The sequence below is a fragment of the Lucilia cuprina genome, chromosome 4, assembly GCF_022045245.1.
Source record: "Lucilia cuprina isolate Lc7/37 chromosome 4, ASM2204524v1, whole genome shotgun sequence".
Taxonomy (NCBI): domain Eukaryota; kingdom Metazoa; phylum Arthropoda; class Insecta; order Diptera; family Calliphoridae; genus Lucilia; species Lucilia cuprina.
The window spans coordinates 75,953,244-75,975,233 of NC_060952.1; the positions used below are offsets into that span (position 1 = coordinate 75,953,244).

Sequence of the window (21,990 nt, forward strand, 5' to 3'; positions counted from 1 at the left end):
TTGAGAATGGTCTATCATACGCCCTTGAATACTACTTTGAAGAACACAGGTGACTTTTTTTTACATGGCTGAGCCGGTTCATGTATAAGCACTTTCCTGAAGTACTCGAGCTATCAAATCTCTTACCATAGTAGCCCCGTTGCGGAATGACAGACGGCATAGACTCAAACGAAATGCACCCCCGACAAGGAAAGAGCAATCACTGGTCCAAAGTCAACAGAAGGCAACATCAGGTGATATCAATCTTCCGGATATACCAGAAGATGACCACCCTTATGATGCCATTAAAGATTGTATTATTTAATAAGCAATCCCCATCATACTAACCTGACAATTTTCATACGGAAGTTAATACGGGCGTCCCACTACGCGACCAGTAAGAAGAGATCGGTATGATCGGGTTCAGGAATCCAGCATATACTGTTTTGACACAGACATGTTCCAGACCTGTTAAACCATAGCAACTACGTGGATCCCAAAGTGCTGCGGGCAACTTGGCCACCCGTAGTACAAGATTATCTTGTGCTCTGGTAAGACCCCATGCCAAATCTTTCAAACGAGAAGATGAGGATACATTTGACATCACCAGTTTATAGTTCCGGCAAACAAGAGATATTGGTAGAACCTTATTACGCCGGGATTGAAATTACACCAAGGTGAAGATTTCACTAAGCAAACATGCCCCCGGGGGGAAGTCGAAGAGACTGTGGAAGATTAAGTTTTTCGCAGAAGAAGGATATGCAGGATTACATGAAGCTTTTAACATTTAAAGAGAATAAGAATTATATTCTAATTCAGATAGATTATCTGATCAAATTGATGTTATCTGTCTTCTATAGTTATATAACAATCAAATTTCATCTGAATGCTATTCTAAAATTAAATAATAACTCGCAATAGTAGTAATAATTATTTATTTCCAACAAATTTTTATAATTTTTTTAAATAAAATTTTGTATTAAATACTTAAACATAAATAATAAGAACTTTATTAAGTTGTAAATAATGTTTGTAATTTTTCTAAATTTCGTAAATTCTATTGAGTGCGAATTTACCTTAAAATAATAATAAATATTCGATTTTTCTCAAAATTTTTTAGTAATTTTCAAAAACTTAAACGAAACATATTCGTTTACATTTTCAATGTAAAATCTCTAACATTACTTAAAAACTAAAGAAATATTTTCTAACAAAAACAACAACAAATAATAATGTTCGAGCAAATGATAAAATCTAAAAGAATATAAGATATTTTTGAGAAACAAAAAATAGCAGAAAAGAACTGACAACTAAATGATTCCTGTGGATGATGGCAGCAGTCAACCAACGCCCTTAGACAATAAATGTTTTTACAAAAATAAACGTCTGTTGATGCAGTTGTTGAGCCATTCCAGTACATGAAATTTAAAGTGAGAGCAATATATCAAATTCTCTGATTTACTTCATCTATTGTTGCCTTTAAGGGCAACTAACCAAACAAACAACCAACTTTCCATACAACTCTTAAATGTATAAAATGTGGTTTGCCCTGTATAAAATGGTAGTATTAAGTTGATAAGTGGTGGTATTAGAAAGCTCATAGATACACTAATACTTTTACATGCACACAGACATATAAGTATAGGTATTGAAGTACTATGTATCTGTGTGTATAAAAGTTTCTAAATGTAGGTGAATTATTTGTTGTCTTATAAAATAAGTTTAAAATATATTTTTGTTGTTGTTGTTGCTAATGTCCTTGTTTTATATTTCATTGTTAGCAGAGTGTTATTGTTGCTGTAGCTGGTGTTGCTGTTTCTTATCTTAAAATGTTGCCAATGCAAAATATACAACAGCAAATGTTTTTGCAGCTGCCGCTGCAGTTGCTGCCGTTTTTGCATTAAGTAAGTATATTTGATAATTTTACTTGAGCTGCACCAACACCATGAAGTATGTGACAACTGCACCAAGAACCTGAAAATATTATAAGAAAATACTCGTAAATAACAAAATTTCCAAGTACTTAGTATTTTATCTTATGTATTTGTCGATGTGTATTTGTGTATGTAGATGTACTAGTTATGTACATGTGTGTATATGTTTTGATAACAAATAGTATTTACCAAGTTAATGTTGTTACAAGAATGAAATATTTTCAAAAGTTTTTGTTTTCGCAAATATTTCTAAGAAAAGTTGTTTTGGAAAAACTGATTTTTTAACATTTAGTGGAAGCACATTGGGTTGTAAGAAGATGAAATTTAGTCAATATTTATTAAAAGTACTACCAAATTTTTAAGTTTTATGATTCTTCAGGCCTTGGCTATATTTCTAAGAGGGCTCTAAAAATTGCCCTCATAACAAGAGAAAACAAGTAGAAAAGTATAGTCGGGCATGGCCGACCATATAATACCCTACACCATGAGTATATTTTTAAAAGTTTTACTTTTTATAAAGAAAGTTTTATGTTGAATATTACCAATAAATTCAAAATATTTAAGCAATTTATTGATAAAAAACTAAAATTTCTAAATGAGGCTTTATATAGGTCAAATATGGACCGATCCTTGGTTAATTTGGGAAAAGGATATATTTCTAAATAACAGTTAGTTTTGTTGAGTTTCATTGCGATACAAATGGTTACAAGTCAATTTTAGACGTTTAAGTCATTTTTTGAAGGGGGGTTCGTATGGGGGCTAGGGTCAAATATAGGCCGATCCTTACGAAAATCTGCAGTGTCATTTATACTTATATAAAACTTATTTGTGCCAATTTTTAAAGTGATAGCTGAATTTTTGACGTAATTATGGCATAAAAAGTTCAAATCGGGAGGTACGGTTGTATGGGGGCTAGGTGAAATAATGGACCGATTTCAACCATTTTCAATAGGCTTCGTCCCTGTGTCAAAAAACATGCTTGGTCCAAATTTCGTCAAATTATCTTGAAAATTGCGGCCTGTACCTTGCGCACAAGGTTTACATGGACAGCCAGCCGGACAGACGGACGGACGGACATGTCTTAATCGACTCAAAAAAATGATTCTGAAACGATCGGTATACTTTAAGGTGGGTATTGGACCAATATTTTTGTATGTTACAAACATCAGCACAAACGTATAATACCCTCCCCACTATAGTGGTGTAGGGTATAAAAATTTCTAGATTTCTGGAAAAACAGAAGCTTATTCCGATACCAAGAAAACGCACAAGCTTTTGTATGCCGTTGCACAAAGTGAAGGTCTTTCTAATTGACAATACCCAGCAAAAAAAGAACTTCCAAAGAAGCAAAAAAAGAAGTAGAATTGACGCCATGGAAGTACTGAAAAAGACCTAAAAAAGTGATGATTTTAACACAGGCTTGACATAGAAGGGATGTCCTTTATATTTGATTCCAAATTCACTACATCTGAAGTCATTCTCAGGAAGTAATTTTTATGTTGCTTTTTTTGCAGTTATTAGGAAGTGAAATTGTACCATTATAGAATATAACTAATTTGACTCAAATAATATTAAAATTTGTTTAATTTCAAAAATTCTAGTACAAAAAAAATATACCTTCAATTAAAAATAAATGGATTGATTCTTTTCGCTTCTTTGGAAGTCAATAAACATCACTTTTAAATAAGGTAAACAAATTCACTTAGTTCCTTAAAGAATATCAGTATCATTTCCGCGTAAATGAAGGTGGCTTTATTTTGTTGGAATCCGTACTGAGTATTTCGGAATAGGGGAAGATAATATATATAAATATATATATATACCGATATATACCGATACGGCAGGAGCTATATGGTTTTGCCAGATCAAAGTGCGGTACATGATTATGTGATCCGTGGCGAGGCTATCTCTGCCTCTTTACGTTGTCCGTAAATTGTATGCTTTCAGCCTGTGGAACTTCAACACATTCTGGGCATGTGTTTGAGAGTCGTGCTGTCTATACGAGACCAATAGGTGTGTGTGTGTTCTTCCCCAAGTACGATAATAATACGATAATCTGCAATTTACCGTACCTCTATGAATATCGTTCAGTACTGCAATGAACGATGTGGATCATGTATATAACTCGAAGAAAACTACAACTGTTGGGGTTGGGGTGATTTCACTGAAGTCAACCCTAAAGAAAATTGTAATATTGTGTTCCTTGACTGGTAGGATTTTCGTTTTCTCATAAAGTTGGTGTTCTAAAGACACCTGTAATCAATCCGTAACGGTCTTGAGGGATGCATTTTGGCAGCTATGCGAATGGTTCATTGGGTATCAACGTTAGGAACCACATTGGAGCTGCATGATTGACAATTGGAAGGAGCGAAGTAGGATTGGATGGGCAGTTTAATATGTCGTGGGTGTCATGGGGACTCTAACTGCAGTACATTCGTTTTGAACGGCCCGGTCTATACGTGACCAGTAGGCACTGAGCCTGTAGCTCCATCCCGATCGTAGTTGTGCCAGAACTACTTTTGTTTTCCGCGGCAGGTTTCCTTCCGTGTCTGCTATAGGCGGTGGGCGACCTCCAAGTACAACATTCATACGGCATCCTAGGAGAGCGAAATTTATGGCGTCTCCATGAATGTCGTTCAAAGCTGCTGTTTTCGAGTCTAATCCAATCGATCCTGCGCATATCTTCATATATTTCCCTCGACATGCCTTGGAGGAGCATCCCTCCGTCCCTCCATCTATGATGTTAATGTTGGGATGACTCCTCCGATGGCATCCTAGAAGGAACTGTTTAATCAGCATGACATTGTGTTCCTTGACTGGGAGGGCCTCCGTTTCCTCATACAGATGATGTTCCAAGGTAATTTGTATGCAGTCCTTAGGGTGGCATTTTTACAGCTTTGAATATTTCTCCACTGGGTATCACTGAGCGAAGGTGACCACTCTGGAACAGCATAATTAACCACAGACCGAACGATCGTTTTATATATAGCTAACATGGTTTCGCAATTTGTGCGTGATTTCAGTGACGTGAGCTGAGGAAGTAAAAAGACTATTAAATGTCACTCCCAGTGACGCAGTGAAGAACTGATGTATTTCATGGAGATAGCCATTCACCACAATGCATAATTCATTAATATTGTGGTCCGTAGCCATAATCGTACAGTCGACCGCATATGAAATCACGTCCACGCCTTGTGGAGGTGCGAGGAGCTTCGAGAGGTAAAAATTGCACAAAAGTGCCGTTAGTGCTTAGTTAGTACGACTGGTATAACTCTACGGAGTTTGAAGCGTCTGTCTCTCAACTCTACAAACGACTGACAACCACTTATATAATTCACGATCCACCTCTTCGACTTGTTATGCATTGTGGATTGCAGGATATCTTCGAAGAGTGTGGCGAGACAGTCGAAGGCCTTCGATAGGTCAAGAGTCACTAAGACCGTTCTTTTACAGGGCCCTTGCTAATTTAATCTTGTGAGAGCTGAGTGGCAATGGCGGTTAATGGTGTGGAGGTGCTGTGCATTTGGTGAAAACCTGCGGGTGACGAGCTGCTGTTAGGTATGATTGTCCCTCCGTCGCGTTTTGTCTGTTCAAAGAACGTATACATATTCGTGCTAAGAAATCTTTTCGATCACGAATGCAGCTATATTTGCTTCTTGGGTTACATAACTGGGTGTATAAAGGTCTCTTAGCCTATACAATCAAATTTGAATTCACTATAGGAATAAAACAAAACGATGACCATTTTTATTTTAACAGCACTTTTAATGTTATAAAAACAATTTGAGGACATTCACTTTACAGCCTGTTTGTACTTTTTGTTAAAAATTCGAATAAAAGCCCTTTGAAATACGATCCCTAGAGTGTCTGGCCTTTTGTACGTTTAGCATTTGTGTGCGACAATAAATGTAACTGTCACAAACACACCAGACAGTATCATCCATGCTGAGTTGAAAAAATTGAAAATATTATTCAAAAAATATAAATCGAAGTATCTATATACATATGTATATACATATGTATATGTAAGATATACGTTGTGATAACAATATTAGTTAATGGCAAATATTTGCTTTGCAAGTCACTGTTTCCTTTTTTTTAAATGTTCCTGTGTGACCTACAACACACAGGTATGAATCAATTGTCTGTGATATGTGGGCCTTTGTGTAAACGTCAGGATATGTGTAGGTTTATTTGTTGTATGTTATTCTCTATGTACATATTTGTTCACATATCCTGTAATGTCTCTTTGTAAAATAACACAGAAAAAATTAATTTAAAAATACAATAAACAACATACCGAAGCAAATAAATCCAATGAGACTGTAAAGAATTTTGCACCCGAAATGGACATTGCTTTCTGGCATTGTTGACAAACAATTTGTACAAAGGTTTTTGCCTCCTCAGAACCATCGTACCAGTGACACGAGTATGCAGCCTCCATAACGGATGAACTCTGGCAAGAAAAACAAAAAATAAAGAAAAATAAGAAATAGTGAAATATTAAATTGGAAAGCAATGTAAAAAATAAAAGTTTTAAAACTTTTACTTTAACAATAAAACATTTGCTAACAAATATACACTTACACCATATATGTTCATAAATAGACTACAAAGCCGCACATAAACACTTCTATAAATATCTAACACATAGAGATAAATTTCTACACATTCACAAATACGTGCAAGACTTACACACTTATACATTTTCAAACCATCGCAAAACAACAAAAGCACTTTAGTGCATTTCCGGCTTTCGAATTTCCGATGAGTGAATGTGCTGCTGATATTTTGCTGCTTCTTTAACTGTGCTTTTATTTTCATGGTCATTGTTGCCTGTGTGTATTTCTTTATACAAAAAACTTTTTCATAAAAGTGAAAAAGTGGCGAAAAGGCGAAAAATCTATTTTTGTTATATTTCAAACGGAAGTTCTTCAAAATGTTTTTGTGCTTGCATGAGTCTAGTTTTTTTCTACTTTTTCATTTCCTTATTGCTCTACAAAACGCAAAACTAAATAATATAATAAATATTTACACTTTAAAGTCATGCACAATATGATGTTTTGGAAATTTATATTATTTTCATAAATTTTGAATGTTAAGTAAAGGTCAAAGACGTAAGCTAAACATGGAACTTTGTCATAGAACAGACTAGACTAAATATAATCCAGATTTTAGGCCCGAATATAGTAGAAATGAGATCCTAAGTTATAGAGTACAATCCATAAAGTACATGGACTATATTCTAAACCACAGAGTGCACTATAATACAGACTATAGACTAGATTATGGACAAGTTCGTAGCCCTGATTGTAGATTACGTATAGACTAGACTACAGATTAGATAACAGGCTGGTTTATAGACAAAACTTAGACAACACTATAGACAAGACTATAGACTAGTTTATAGACTAGACTTTAGACTATACTATATATTATACTATAGACTAGACTATAGACTAGACAGTAGACTAGACTATAGACTAGACTATAGACTAGACTATAGACTAGACTATAGACTAGACTATAGACTAGACTATAGACTAGACTATAGACTAGACTATAGACTAGACTATAGACTAGACTACAGACTAGACTATAGACTTGACTATAGACTAGACTAGACTATAGACTAGACTATAGACTAGACTATAGACTAGACTATAGACTAGTGGAATAAATATAGTCTAAAATATAATCTGATTTTGTCTGGAATTTACACTACAGCTTTGCCACATATTTTAAAATTATTTCATAATTATTGGTTATTATTAGTCGTTTGTTTAAATTAATTTCTTCCGTTTAGCACAAAGTACACATAATCTACCCAATGTACATCTCTTTGTAGTTATCTATGACAAATATTGCTTAGCAGTAATACAACTAGTATTTAATGTACTTCAACCAACCGACAAGATACTGTATTCAAATTTAAGTACATTTAGATGTGTGTGTATTTAATAGTATTTAAAATCGACCTCTTACCTCTTCAATTAAACGATTACCAAAAATACAAAAGTGAAATACTTGAGCCAATGCATAACCCAAATAACCAATAACGGTAAAAGCGTAAACATTGACACCCGTTATTTTGGTGGCCTGATATGCCAACAATGTCAACTTAATGGTTGATGTCAACATGTGTAAAAGTAATGCGGCGCCATACGTGTCACCGATGGCAGCAACTAATCTGTAAATGCACGAGAAAAAACAACAACGCAATGTTATTAGTGGTCGGAAGAGGGTGGCATGTAGGTTTGTGAAAAACAAAAATCATGTTAAATTTTTCCCCTAAAAATTATTTCTTTTTTGTTGTACTAAATATAAATACATGTACTTGTAGTTGTAGCTGTTAAAAGCATCTACATTTACACAATATTTATAGAAAGTTTGTTTAGTCCTTGTTAAAAGCAATTTTATTAAGGTTTACAATTGTGTATGTGCAAATGTTTGTTTATTAATTTAAATATACATAGGTATGTGTGTAAAACTATAAATAAATTTGACAAATATTGAAATATTTCATTTCGATTCCTTTTACATAAATCAATATTTGCTTTTAGTTTGACATTTTTCTACTACATAGTAATTGTGTTTTAGACTTGACAAAAAAAAAAAAAAAAAAAAAACGAAGTAAATAAACAAACACATTTATATTTCGCAACAGTTCCTAAGAATGTATTATACACAATTTTCAATATCAAGTTCCTCAAGTTTTCATTTGATGAATTTTCTATAATAATGAACCTAAAAATATGAAAGTAAAGTGCTTTATTTCCTTAACGTATCTTTAATACCCTTTCTTGTACACTAGGGGGGATTGTTTTAATTTATAAATTTTACAAATTATAATCATAATGTTATTTGAAATGGTGATGAAATTTCATCGAGCTTTGTATTCTTTAAATTTAAGAAATGTGTTTGAGAATTTATTTGTGAACTTTAGTTGAAAAAAAGTCAAGTCCTTGTTTTTAAAAAAAAATCAATGAAGCATTTTGTGGAGAAGATAAATAGATAACACAAATTTTGTTGAAGTAAATATTTCGAAAAAAAAAATGCTAGAGACTAAACAAGTGAGGGTTCTATATTCGGCTGTACCGAATCTTATATAACCTTCACCTTGATGTGTTACAAAAACTGTCAGTACCATAAAGTAATCTTTTCCATCACTTTCATTGGGCTTAACATGCTCAAATTCATGTTTCTAGATTCAATATTATAGAAAATTCAAAAGAGTACCTTTTGAAAAGCGAAAAAGTACCCAAAAGATCCCTTTTATGGGTTTTCATCTACATACTTAATTTCATATTTGTAGGTACAATAGTATCGGAAATTCAAAAAGTACCTTTTGAAAACGAAAAAGTACTAAAAAGTTCCCTTTTATGGCTTCTAACTTAAGCTAGGCTTCACATACATATTTTCATGTTTCTAGCCAATAACAACACACTAGTGCTGCTCTGCCTTGTTTTTATAAACAAGAGTACAATAATAAAATTTTCCGTATGATTATGTATTTTGTTTTTTGCAATTTCTGTCTGAGCCTGAAAAAAAATCTCAATTTTTGATGAAATTTTTAGAGGTTGTCTCGGCTTTTTGCTCATATATCCGGTATTTATGGACCGATTTTGCTGATTTTAAATCGCGATCTTGTCGAAAGCATGTCTAACAGAATTATTGAAGATTCGTATCTGCCGATATCTGGGGTACTCTAAAAACTGATTTCAACAAACACACAGACGGACATAGCTTAATCAATCTACCGAAATTTATGAGGATCCGTTCATAATTATCCAACTCATCGTATAAGTTTCTCCTCAGAGAATAGCTTAAACGCTCACTTCTTGCTTCAAAATACGAGTATAGCGGTGAAGTTCGACACAAGTAAGTTCCTTATAATTACAAATCTGTCTACCGAATTTAATGAGAATCGGTCCATGGTTGACCCTGCCCCCATATAAGGCCCCCTTTAGAAATTGGCTTAAACGAACATTACTGGCTAAAAAATGCTAGTATAGCTATGAAGTTCGATACAAAGAAGTATGTTTTGTACAAGCCAAAATCTCATAATAATATCAACCTAACGTTTTACATTTACTGCAAACGGTTTGATTCGGTATATTCGAATATATCACTCTTACTTGTTAAATTTAGGGAAAGGATATACATGTATTTTGTATTACAAATTCTTATGCAGAATTTCATTACGATACTAATTTTGGACGTTTAAGACATTTCTTATCATTAAAAAAATGCAAAGTTTTGGAAAGGTAGAGGGATATTAACGTAATTATGGCATAAAAATTCATAACTGACCACTGTTATAGCGTCTTAAAATTGATTAAAAAGGTGTTTTTTGAAACTTCCTGACACGATGGCTTAGAGGCCAGATTCAGCGCTGGTAAGTCCTTTAGTCAAGTGTACAATAGTCCCTGGATTAACATTTGCTTTTGTCTGTACTATAAACCAAGCACATTAATAGATTTCTTAAAAAAATCATTATTTACCACTAGTCTAGTTCATTAAATATTAATTTCATTTAATTTGTCTAATAAATATGAAAAATAATCCTCTTAGTTCAACAGTTTAGATAAAATAATGTGTTAATAAAAACTCAAAGAAATAAAAATATATAAATAAATTAATGGAGAAATCAGAGAAAAATCAATAAGACTAAATACCATATTCAGCAATGTTACTTTAAGGAATTAAAATATTTACTTTTATTTCAATTAATACCCAACTATACATATACATAAACAGACATTAAACAAACATGGAAACGGAAACCAAACAGTCAGATGTACAGACACACTCCAGCAAACATAGGATAATAAAAGCCAAATCATCGATGCAAACATGATGGACGATGATGGATTTAGTCAGGACTATGAATATGTTAGATATAGAAAATGCTTATTGGCTTTATTTTTTATCTGTGAATTTTCCATTGGTTTTACTTTTTTTTTTGCCACAAATAAACATGCAACAAAATTAAAAGAAGGAATAGACAAATAGAAAACGGACAGCTGGACGGACGCGTCAATAGAAGGATCTATAACTGTTGAAAACCTAAACAAACCATTTGTCTATAAATAGTAAATAAAAAGTGATGAGTTTAACAAACAAACTAAGTTACTTATAAAAAAACTTTATTCGATTGCAATAGACTGAAAAAACGAAAGGGCCTTGTTTATTGTCTTTAATACTTCAGCATTAGTTACACTGACAGAAAATCGACAGTAAAAATTGTTTCAAAAAAATTAGAAATTGAATTTTGTTATGTGTGAAACATTATTATTTAATTAAGATGATCTGCAAGGGGCTCTAATTCAAGGAATTGTACTACAATATATTTATAAAAATATTCCCTGAATATATATGTATACTAGCTATACCCTGTGTGCTTTGCTACCCAAAAGTTTTTGAAGATTCTAGCTATAACAATTTATAACGCACAATAATATTGGTCGTATATATCCACCTTAAAGTATACCAGAATCATTTTCTGAGTCGATTTAGCTATGTCCGTCCGCCTGTCCGTCCATGCAAACCTTTTAATCAAACTACAGGTCGAAATTTTGGAGATATTTCAATGAAATTTGGTACACAATATTCTATTCAATATCCTGGGACAAAGCCTATTAAAAATGGTTAAGATCGGTCTATTATTTCACCTGGCCCCTCTTCCTCTATTTATAATATCAGTTGGTTTGCTCTCAAACAAAATCAAATCAGTTGCTGATCAACATTTGTCAACGAAAGCCGAATTAATGTAGTAGAACATGAGAGAACAGTTGATAGTTTCTTATATATAGACTTTGATACACGCTCGCTGTCAAAATCCATAATAAATATTTAACAGTTAGCATTAACTTTATAGTTTGGAGTCATTTTATTAGTATACTTTTATTTTGAATGCAATTCTGTTCTCTGCTGCCTTACCAACACACATAAAACTATCTATGATAGTATGTGTTTGAGCACCACTGGTTTAATCAGAAACTAAAATGGAAATATCAAAATATAACACTAACAAGTTATCCGATCTGTTTAATATAACAGATAAAATAGAGTCTTAATTCAATTATGAAATATTGACTTAAAAATTATAGTTGGACCAATTCCAATTTAAGAAACTGGGCACGTGGCTGTATGTGGTACTATTTGAAAGATTCCTCTGACCGAAAATTAAGTAAGATATAATGTCGAAACCACAGTCTGCATGTTCTTATCTTTATCAAAACATTATTTTGATCAAATCCGGTTTAAGGACACGTTGATAATATATATTTAACATATTGGACAGACGTGTTCGATCCTTTACCGGAAGCAGAATATTCTTTACACGGATGTCTCAGGAGGAGATCAATATTAAGAACCCGAAGCCGATATATATACTAGTTTCTGTTCATTAACTAACACATTTCTCTGAGTGTTTTCTATGCTTAAAGGACATTACACAGTTCGTTTGTAATTAAAATTTAAATTTCCTTAAACAACAACTGTTTCCTTCCTTCCATCACTGACGTTTTGTTTATGTTTTCCTTTTCGTTACGATTGAACAAATATAAAGAACTCTGACACAAACTTGGGTTCAATAAACGAATTTTTATGCTACTTAGTTAGAATGGATGGAGTTAGTTGGGTCGCTAACTTATTTACCTGACAACATGTTTATGCCTCTCCACCCAATATTTGATAGCGCTGCGTACCATCATTTCCTGTTTCTTTGTCAAACCATTCGGATTGCCACCGTTGACACCATTGAATGTTTGTAGTGTTGTGGGCGCACGAAACTGTGCACCCCAATCGGCCTTGGTACTATAGATGCCGGTCATATCCAGGTCACTGGGAGGTTCTTTTTCTATAAAACGAAATTAAAATAAAATTGATTTATGCACATACATACATCATCAACTGAAAACACTCTGGCTGGCAGCTGTCTTTTGGCTTACCTTCATTAATGATTAACTCTGACTTGGAGTTGGCAGAAAGTGAACGAAAGAGTGCTGCTGAATTGGGACGATATGTATCTAAGGAGGCAGATAATTCCATTAAAGGTTTCATAATGCCCTTTAGATGTTGCAGTTGTTCGCAGGCGAATATTAACCACGAACAGAAGAGCACATCACACAAGTTCGAGTGTACCATGGAGAATAGTAAGTAGTAGCCTTGAAAGGCAAATGATATCGTATAGAATATACCCTGGCTAGCATCCCAGGGGTAGAATGATTTAATAGGCAATCTGGGTATTTCCACTGTTATAGAGGAGTTGGTCTCCTTGTCGAAGGCAAACTTTACACTTTCACCAAAGAAAGTGATGGTTATCCAAGCTAAAGTACAAAGATAAATTTAATTAATTACCACTTTAATCACAGTATTACACGTTCAGGCATAAACTCCTCCCAAGCATTTAACTTACCCACTGCAGATGCTACTGTCGTCAGCATTACCAAGAAGAATAATTTTCTCATTTTTGCTAAAGCGATTGAATGATAGCGAGCATCGGATTCAGCAAACAATGGATGAGTATTAACCTGATTCCAAATGTTCAAAGTTCTGCAGATACACCACAAAGTTAATGGTTGAAAAAGAAAGAACAAAGAATAACTTTTAATGCAAAATAAATTACTCGATTAATTGATTCTTGTGACATTTTTACTGTGGCACACAGCTCAGCCTAGTCACTAGCACAGACACAGTTTGCAAACAATAAAAAAAGACCCATTTAATATTGTCAACCATGTCAGAGGCCAGATTTAATTTATTCCTTGTATTTTGTTCGCATTTTGCACAAGTAGCAATTAAAAGCCAACAATAATCATGGTTTCATTTTCAATCCCATAGTCGCCCATTAAACAAACACTCACATACACACGCACACATACAAACAATCCTCACATCCATACTCCGCCGTTTAGTGGTGACCCCCATCACTTACCTGTAAAAATTCTTCTGATTCACAGCCAGATAAATAAATTTCGTAACGCAGTGCGTAAAGAATAGTGCGGTAATTGTATTACCGGACAACTCATTTACTTCGTCAGCATTCAGAGCCATATTGACAAGTATAAACATGAATTGTGCCAATATTAACACTAAATGTATGGACGAATAGACTTTTTTCAACAGCGGTGATCCACCCGTAAACGCATGCATAAATAAACCAGAATATTTCATCAGCTTAATGTTGGGCATTAAGTCGGCCACAAGGCCAACATATTTCGTTGGTTGTAGATTCGACTGCATCTGCATGGAGATAAGGTAAAGTGAGATAATGCAATTGTTAAAATTTCAAAGGGATCAATTAAGAAAAATACATTTAATATTTTTTTCAATACAAAATATTTATCTTAATGGACGATTGATCCAATAATTTCGATCAAAGCAACAAGCTGTCATTTTTATATATAATTTTATATTATTTCACGAGCAAATGATTCGGTATCGGAATAACACAGGTCAACGAAATAAATTTTGGTAAGCACTTTAAGAACTAATATAGAATAAAATATTTGGTACATATATTACGGAAATTTTATATAATTATAATACTAGATATACCCAGTATGCTTTGCTATCCTAAAGGCAAAAAAACCCACTTACTCATGGGAGATACCACTCAAATTATTGCAAGTTCGCTAATTTTATCGAACCCTAATTAGGATTTTAATGTAAGCTATGAAAAAATTAAATAAAATTGTATTGTATACAATTCATATGGGAGGGGCCAATCAACCCATGTAATTCATATGGGGGTTCCAAGCCACCACCTGATCAACGTCCGGTTATTTTCCCAAAATGTTGAGTTGAATATGAAAGTCAATTGTGCAAAATTTTAGTAATCTAGTTCTATTAGTTTCTGGGAGTTGCCACGCCCACTGCTGCTAGTCTGCCCATTTTTTATCCTAACTAATCACATTGAAACTTGTGATGGCTCTGTTACATTTTCTGAGATAAACAGATTTAATATTTTCTTAATATGGAAGATGCCGCGCCCACTATAGTAATTCCGCCCATTTTGTCAGTTTTTGTGATTAAAGCCTGTACTCTTTCTACTTTGACATTGAGATGAATTATTGTTGTTCTAAATTGTCAGCATCGTAACTGATTCTGAGGAAGCGCTATGGATTCAGCACTCATTCTTTGGAACGGTTCTGGAACTAGTTCTTAAATCAATCATTTTAGTTCGAATTTGTCAAGTCCGGAACTAGTTCTAGGAAATCTTTGGAGAATGTATTCGCTAATCAATTTTGAGAAACGCATTCCATTAAACTAGTATAGAATCAATGTACAATTAGTATCAAAGAACTAGTTTCTTAAAACTCTTTAGCAAGCAAAGGATTTTCATGCACTAAAAATTTAAAATTTATGTTTTATACAGTATAAAATGGTAAAATATGCGCTAAAAATGTGAAAAAAATGTACCAAAAAATATTTCTCTGCGAAAGTACATATTAATATATAATCAGGTCTTAAGTTTTTACAGGTTATTAAGGACTGTTTTATGTACTATAATACCACTTTAACGGAACCACAAGCCCGAGAATGACATATATAAAGACTAGTAAGTTAGTTAGGTAGTTAACTAAGTTAGTTAGTTAGTAAGTTTGAAAGGAGGATGTAAGTATACACATCAAATTCGAAGAAATACACCTAGGCCTGTTGTGCGCTCCTTAACCAGTGCCACGGGTGGGAATCGAACCCACCAACTCCGGTCTACCAGACTAGAACACTGACCACTAACCTAAAGACTAAGAAACAACTTAAAATAGTATACATATATCTAATTTCTGTAAGCGGAAAGCTTGATGGCAATTCTAATAAAATTTGGTGAATTTTCATATTTTTGTATAAATTACATTTCTTCCGAATTTTATCGTTTGGTAATGTTTTTAAGTGAATTATGAACGTGAGAGAGATCTAAGAACAAAATTTCATCTAGTTACCTTTTTATATATACACTCATATGGACAGACTCAGAAATTGAACTGAACTTTAAGGACCAATACTTTGGACGTGATTGTAAATTGTATTTCATAGAACCTAGTATTTTTTTTTTAAATTGAAATTTGTTGAAAGTTATTTAAAAAAATCTAAATATGTACATAAATACCTAATTTGTTTTAAAAATATAAAAACAGAAAAAAAAAACAAAACAATTTGTTTTAGAAAAATTTTAAAAAAACATGCAAAATATGCAATAAAAATGTTAAAAATATGCAAAATATATGCAATTTAAAGCAAAATATGCAATTTATGTATTTATAACAAAATATGCAACAACAAATCGATGCCATTTTGTAGAAAATTCTTTGATTTGAAAAGAAAACTAGTTAAAAGTTATTTTGAGTTACTGACTAAAAATATGCATTTGCATAGAAATCCTAGCCCTGATAATTAGTATCAAAGAACTAGTTCCTTAAAACTCTTTAAGAACCATAACAATGTTCCGAAGAAAGGGTTTTACAAATAATGACGACACATTAGTGAAAAGGTTGTTGTTAAAGAATCTAAAGTGATTCTATTTGCATTCATTCTAAAACTAGTTGTTTTTAGAACAATTTCTGAAATTATTCCTGCGGTATTATATACTTTACTCAAGTTTTTTTTTTTTAAATCGGTTTAAAATTAAATAATAGTGAAGGTTTCATAAAAATAGGCATAACTTGATTTTCAGCTTCACAGTTTATGGGTTAACATTATTTGATTTTATTTAAACTTCAGACATATCTCTCTTATTATCTGAAATATGATATATTTAGAAAAGGTTTAATATAAACATTAAAGAATTAAGTCAAATTATATTTTCAAAAATTTAGCAAAAGTATTTCTTTTTTTAGGAAATCTTCCAAACTTGAATCTGTAAGATTCAAGTTGACCTAAGTTTAGCCTACACCACTTTACTAAGGGAAGTTATATTGGGTTTGCGCTTATGTTTGTAATGAAAAAAAAAAGAAAAATATATGGCCTCCATACAACCATACCTAACAAATATGGCTTTTCAGGCTAAATTTATGTTAATTGTTCTAGTACTTATTTCTACAAAAATACTTAAAACATAGTTTAGACTTATATTAAGCGAAGTCTTCAATAAGTCTTAACTATGTTTATAATTTAAAACAAGTATGAATGTATAGTCGGATGTAGCCAACCATATGATACCCTACACCAGTCAGTATGTATGTTAAAAATGGGGATTATTTAAAAAATAAAGCATTTGATTTGTTTTTAACTTTATTTCGGAATATTTTTATTTATTTTTATTTGCCAAAAATAAATTTTTTACAAGAGGGCTCAAAGGGGAGTAGGGCAAAATATGGCCCTATCCTTATAAATGTTGGTAGGGGGAGTTAAGTCTACTTCAATATTATTTATGTAGAATTTAAAAGTGTCATTAGTGTTTATAAGTGAATTTTGACCTTTAAGTCATTTTCTGAAGGGGAGTTTGTATGGGGGCTAGGGTCAAATGTAGCCCAATCATTACAAAAATCGGTAGTGTCATTTAAAGTTCTATAAAACTTAGTTTTCTCGACTTTTGTTGACATAATAGATCATTTAAATTAATTATAAGCCCAAAGGCCCTATTTGGGGGGTACGGTTGTATGGGGGATAGTCGAAATAATGGACCGATATTAACCATTTTCAAGAGGCTTCGTCCTTGGGCCTAAAAAGGTGTTTGTGCCAAATTTCATCCAATTATCTTGAAAATTGCGGTACCTTGCGCACAAGGTTTACATGGACAGCCAGACGGACGGACGGACGGACGGACGGACGGACAGAAAAATTTGTAGCAATAGACTTCGTTTTGGTGAAATTATATCTTCCTCAGACTTGTCTTGAGGACGCAATCGGACCTACAGCAGATTTTTTATAACTACCATCAAAAAAGATTCTGGGTCCTCATTAAATTGTAAGATGATCTAGCCATGTCCGTCTGTCTGTTTAAAGCACGATAGGGTTCGAATGATTAAAGATATATAGAGTTAAAATTTTACGCATATGGATAATATAAGTGGAACTTGGGAAAACAATTACAACAGTCATAGCTAAAATTCTCCATAAACAAGTCTTATATGAACTTAAATCTATTAAAGAAATTTTATTAGGATCGGTCTATAATTGGCACAATCCCTTCTATAAGATCTACTTCAGAGTGTGACTTAAACTTTTATCACTGTGGAGAAATACGAGTACAGGAACGAGTACAGGTTCTCAAATTAGGACACCTCGGCTATGTTAAATTTTTAAAACGATCCTATTTCTTTATTTGAGTTCCGATTTAAAAAAATTTCGTATATAGAATCTCCTCATCGAGCACTAGGTAAATTTTCTAAAAGATGTTGAGTTTTCCCTAATTAATTTGTCACTTAAAAACATTAGGTAGGTATGTTATATAATTTTGTCTACTTTTCAAAACTGTATATAATTTTTAAAATTAAAAAAATCGCGGAATACTTTTTAAAAAAAATTAAAAAATGTTTTTTATTCAGTTATTGCGAAGATACAAATTTTTCAAATAGCAATAAAAATTTTATTTATGAATATTTTTTAATAAAATTTTACAGTTTGGTAGATTTTTTTACTCAAAATATAAAATTAAATAAAAATTTCGAATTTTCTTATTAGAAATCCCGGAATTCCCAAAAAAGTTTAAAAAATCCCAAAAATTGGATTTTTTGGTTTTTTGCCTATTACATCCATACCAGTGGCGGGGTTATCGAAACCCGTTACAAAATGATTAAGAACATATTGGGTCATATAAAAAAGGTCACTATAATTAGATATCGACTATGCGATTTGAGAATTTTTGCTCAAAATTGAATTTTCATTAAAAAATAGGGTTTTTTTTGGATGGACCTGGTCCACTCGGTAACAAAAAGTTTTAGGTTTTGTTTCATTTAACGTATTTTATGTAAAGTCAGCTTTCAAAAAAGTATAAATTCTATATACATCTTATTAGAAACTTTTCAGATAACTTAAAAAGAAAAAGATACTTTTTCCCAAAAAATGGCAAAAAATCGCCTTTTTTAATTTATTAAATTAAAATGCCTATAACTTTGGACTCAGTCATGATTTTTACATAATTTTTTTCACTGCATGATATATAAACTTGTTGTTAAGCGAATAAAAATGGCGAAAATCGGGAATTTTTCTGACCCGCTATTATCAAAAAACTAAAGTAAGGACGGTAAAAATTTTAAAATTTTGATTTTCAAATGAGAATATATCCTCAACTATAAAAGATAATTTACTGCTACGACATTTTTTATAGTGTTTGATGAGGAGATTCTATAAACGAATTTTTTTTTTAAATCGGAACTCAAAAGAAGAAATAGGATCATTTTAAAAATTTAACATAGCCGAGGTGTCCTAATTTGAGGACCCCCCATCGGGTCCCTGGTTGGCCTTTAAGGTCCAAATTCAAAACCTAAGCTCGACAACACCTTCTCTTTGTGCATACCAAATTTCATTAAAATCGGATTTACCGTTTAGAAGTTACCGAATTATTTCCCTCTTTTTAATATACCACTGTGAACCGGTCCCTAATTGACCCTACCACAATCGGTCCAAATGATCCAAATAAAGCCAGATTATTACATAAGTCAAATGTCCTTGGATAAAGAAACTAGTATGTGTCGAAATTCATAGACAGACATACCACAATCAACTCAGAAAGTGATGCTGAGCTGACTGATATATATAAGGACCAATATTTACAAATGTCAGAACCAACACATAATACACTCCTAATTATAGTGGTGTAGAGTATAAAAATAGATATTTCTGAATTCAAACAAATATTTTTTAAATATTGCTTTAATCAATATAATCCTTTTTGGAAAATACACTTCGGTTTCGCCTGTAATGATTAAGGTTTAAATACACTTTAACATAATTTTCCATGTATAATGTACTTATAATTTGTACATACTTTAAGTATTAACTTTTTCAGTTTTCTCCCTACTTTGCATACCTTTTAAATTTTCGACTTTTGTAAAAAATTAAAAATAAACTTTAAATATTAAGTTGAATTTATTCCAATTTGATTTTCAAGTTTTTTGTTCTTTTATTTATTTTTTCTTAAACAACATTTTGTTAAAACTTTTTAAATAAGTTTAAGTTGTTGTATTCAATATTTTCAATCTGTAAATGACACAAATTTATCACAAGCACTTTGTCTAGAATTTAAATAAAAAGCGACAACGAATTTGACCTTTTTTTCTGTTCAACAATATGAAAATGTTTTTTTTTTTTTTGTTAAGTTTATATTTTTCTCGTTTTTTGTTTTATTTTTATAAAATGTTCTTAACTTGTTAAAGTCCAATCATTAAATGAATCAATTTAATCTGTCCAAAACGACGTGTACTTAAAATGTCGTTTGCCCTTTTTACTTTTTTTCAGTTTTTTTTTTTTTGTTAAAAATTCTCACGTTCAATACAGCTACAGAAAAAAAATTAAAAATTAAAAAAAAAATAGTAATATAATAATGGACTGGGGTAGTCAGACATTTTTAATATAATTTTATGGAAAATCTGTGCTATCTACAAGAGGTAAAGGACAAACAAACACACAAACAAAGATGTAGTGCGTGTGCCGGTGTGTCTGTATTTAATTAAGTCAAGTCCAACAAAGTTTTCTTGAGTAGGTCAAAGGAATAAATAAAATAAGAGATGGGTGGAGACTTTAAATAGTTTAGCATTAGACATTGATATTGAAAATCACAATTTTATATGTACGTATATATGTATGTATGTATGTATGTATGTATGTATGTATGTATGTATGTATGTATGTGTGTTTTTGTAAGTTAAGGTTTTGGTGTTGAAATAGTTTATACAAAAATATTATGTCTTTGCGTGTATGTAGTTGTATTGTTGAACGTCTGTTTTAAATTTCCAAAATTCCCACAATTATTTTCTATTTCGTTCTGTTAAATATGTGTTAATATAATACAACCTCAACTGCAACTATAACTTAAGTATATTAAAAATAAAATGTTAATAAATTTCAAAATAATAACATTTATTAAAAAAATATATATACAAATTTACAGGCATATGATTTAACACTAAAAGGACCGTTATAATAAATTTTTATCATGGATTAAACAAATATATTGCAATTGCAAACTATTAACATGTATATATAAAATTTAATATCTCGCAAAATCGGTCAAAATACGGATGGAAGCTCAAGTTGTATTATGAGGACAAGGACAGGAAATCAAAGATATATATTTTCTTCTCTGCTTTACAACATTTTCTGCAGAAAAATATTCATGATTATCGACAAGATATTAAGAAAAACAAATAAGAATTATAGTCGGATGAGGCTGACCATATAATACCCTACACCTTTTACTTAAATAATATGTTTTGATAATAAAGCATTTGAGTTGAATTGTACCTTTCCTCAGATATAAAAGTGTGGACATTTAAATCAAATTTTGAAGGGGGCTTTTTATTGAGGTCAGAGTTATATGAGGACCTTTAATTGTAAAATTCATGAGGGTCATCATATATAGAACATGGTTTTGCAGCATTTTGTCGAGATACGTGTATATTAAACATAGTTATGAAGTTGGAGGATTCAGTTGTATAGGGTCTAGATGAAATAGGCTTCGTCTCTGGAACAATAGAAGATCATGTGCCAAATTTTAATAAATTATCTTCAAAATTGCTACCTGTAGTTTGATTACAAGATAGACGGACATAGCTAAATCGATTCAGAAAATGATTCTGAGCCGATTGGTTCTTCTTCTTGAAGGTAGGTATAGGACCAATATTATAGCGCGTTGCAAGTATTAGCATAAACAAAATATACCATCCCCACTAAAGTGGTGTAGGGTATAAAAAGCAGTCATCATTACTGGATCATTAGGGACAACATCGATGAACAATTTACTTTCTAAACTGAATTCCGAAAGACTTTTTGTCCAAGAAACTAGCAATGTCTAATGTTTTAAAATTCAATGACATAGTAGCATGTTATGCAGAAAAGTAAAAGTCCATATACAAGTTTAAGGATTAGTCAGTAGATTAGTCCGTATACTTGTTAAAAGACTATTCCATTA

The 21,990-nt window shown here is 32.0% G+C and overlaps 1 protein-coding gene across 2 annotated transcripts; it reads right to left on the minus strand.

The window, feature by feature from the left end:
• Nucleotides 1–908: 908 nt before the first annotated feature.
• LOC111683784 (odorant receptor coreceptor) lies at nucleotides 909–19,943 on the minus strand. Of its 2 annotated transcripts, XM_046949495.1 has the most exons (8): nucleotides 19,891–19,943; nucleotides 13,855–14,162; nucleotides 13,336–13,472; nucleotides 12,869–13,246; nucleotides 12,576–12,777; nucleotides 7,899–8,103; nucleotides 6,214–6,369; nucleotides 1,754–1,953 (listed from the first exon to the last, which is right to left on the minus strand). In XM_046949495.1, exons 2-8 carry the CDS (start codon nucleotides 14,160–14,162, stop codon nucleotides 1,903–1,905), a joined length of 1,437 nt encoding a protein of 478 aa, XP_046805451.1. In that variant the 5' UTR covers nucleotides 19,891–19,943; the 3' UTR covers nucleotides 1,754–1,902. The 2 variants fall into 2 exon arrangements, with proteins under 2 accessions (XP_046805450.1, XP_046805451.1); XM_046949494.1 differs by lacking the exon at nucleotides 7,899–8,103 and having other exon boundaries at nucleotides 909–1,953.
• Between the last annotated feature and the right edge of the window lie 2,047 nt (nucleotides 19,944–21,990).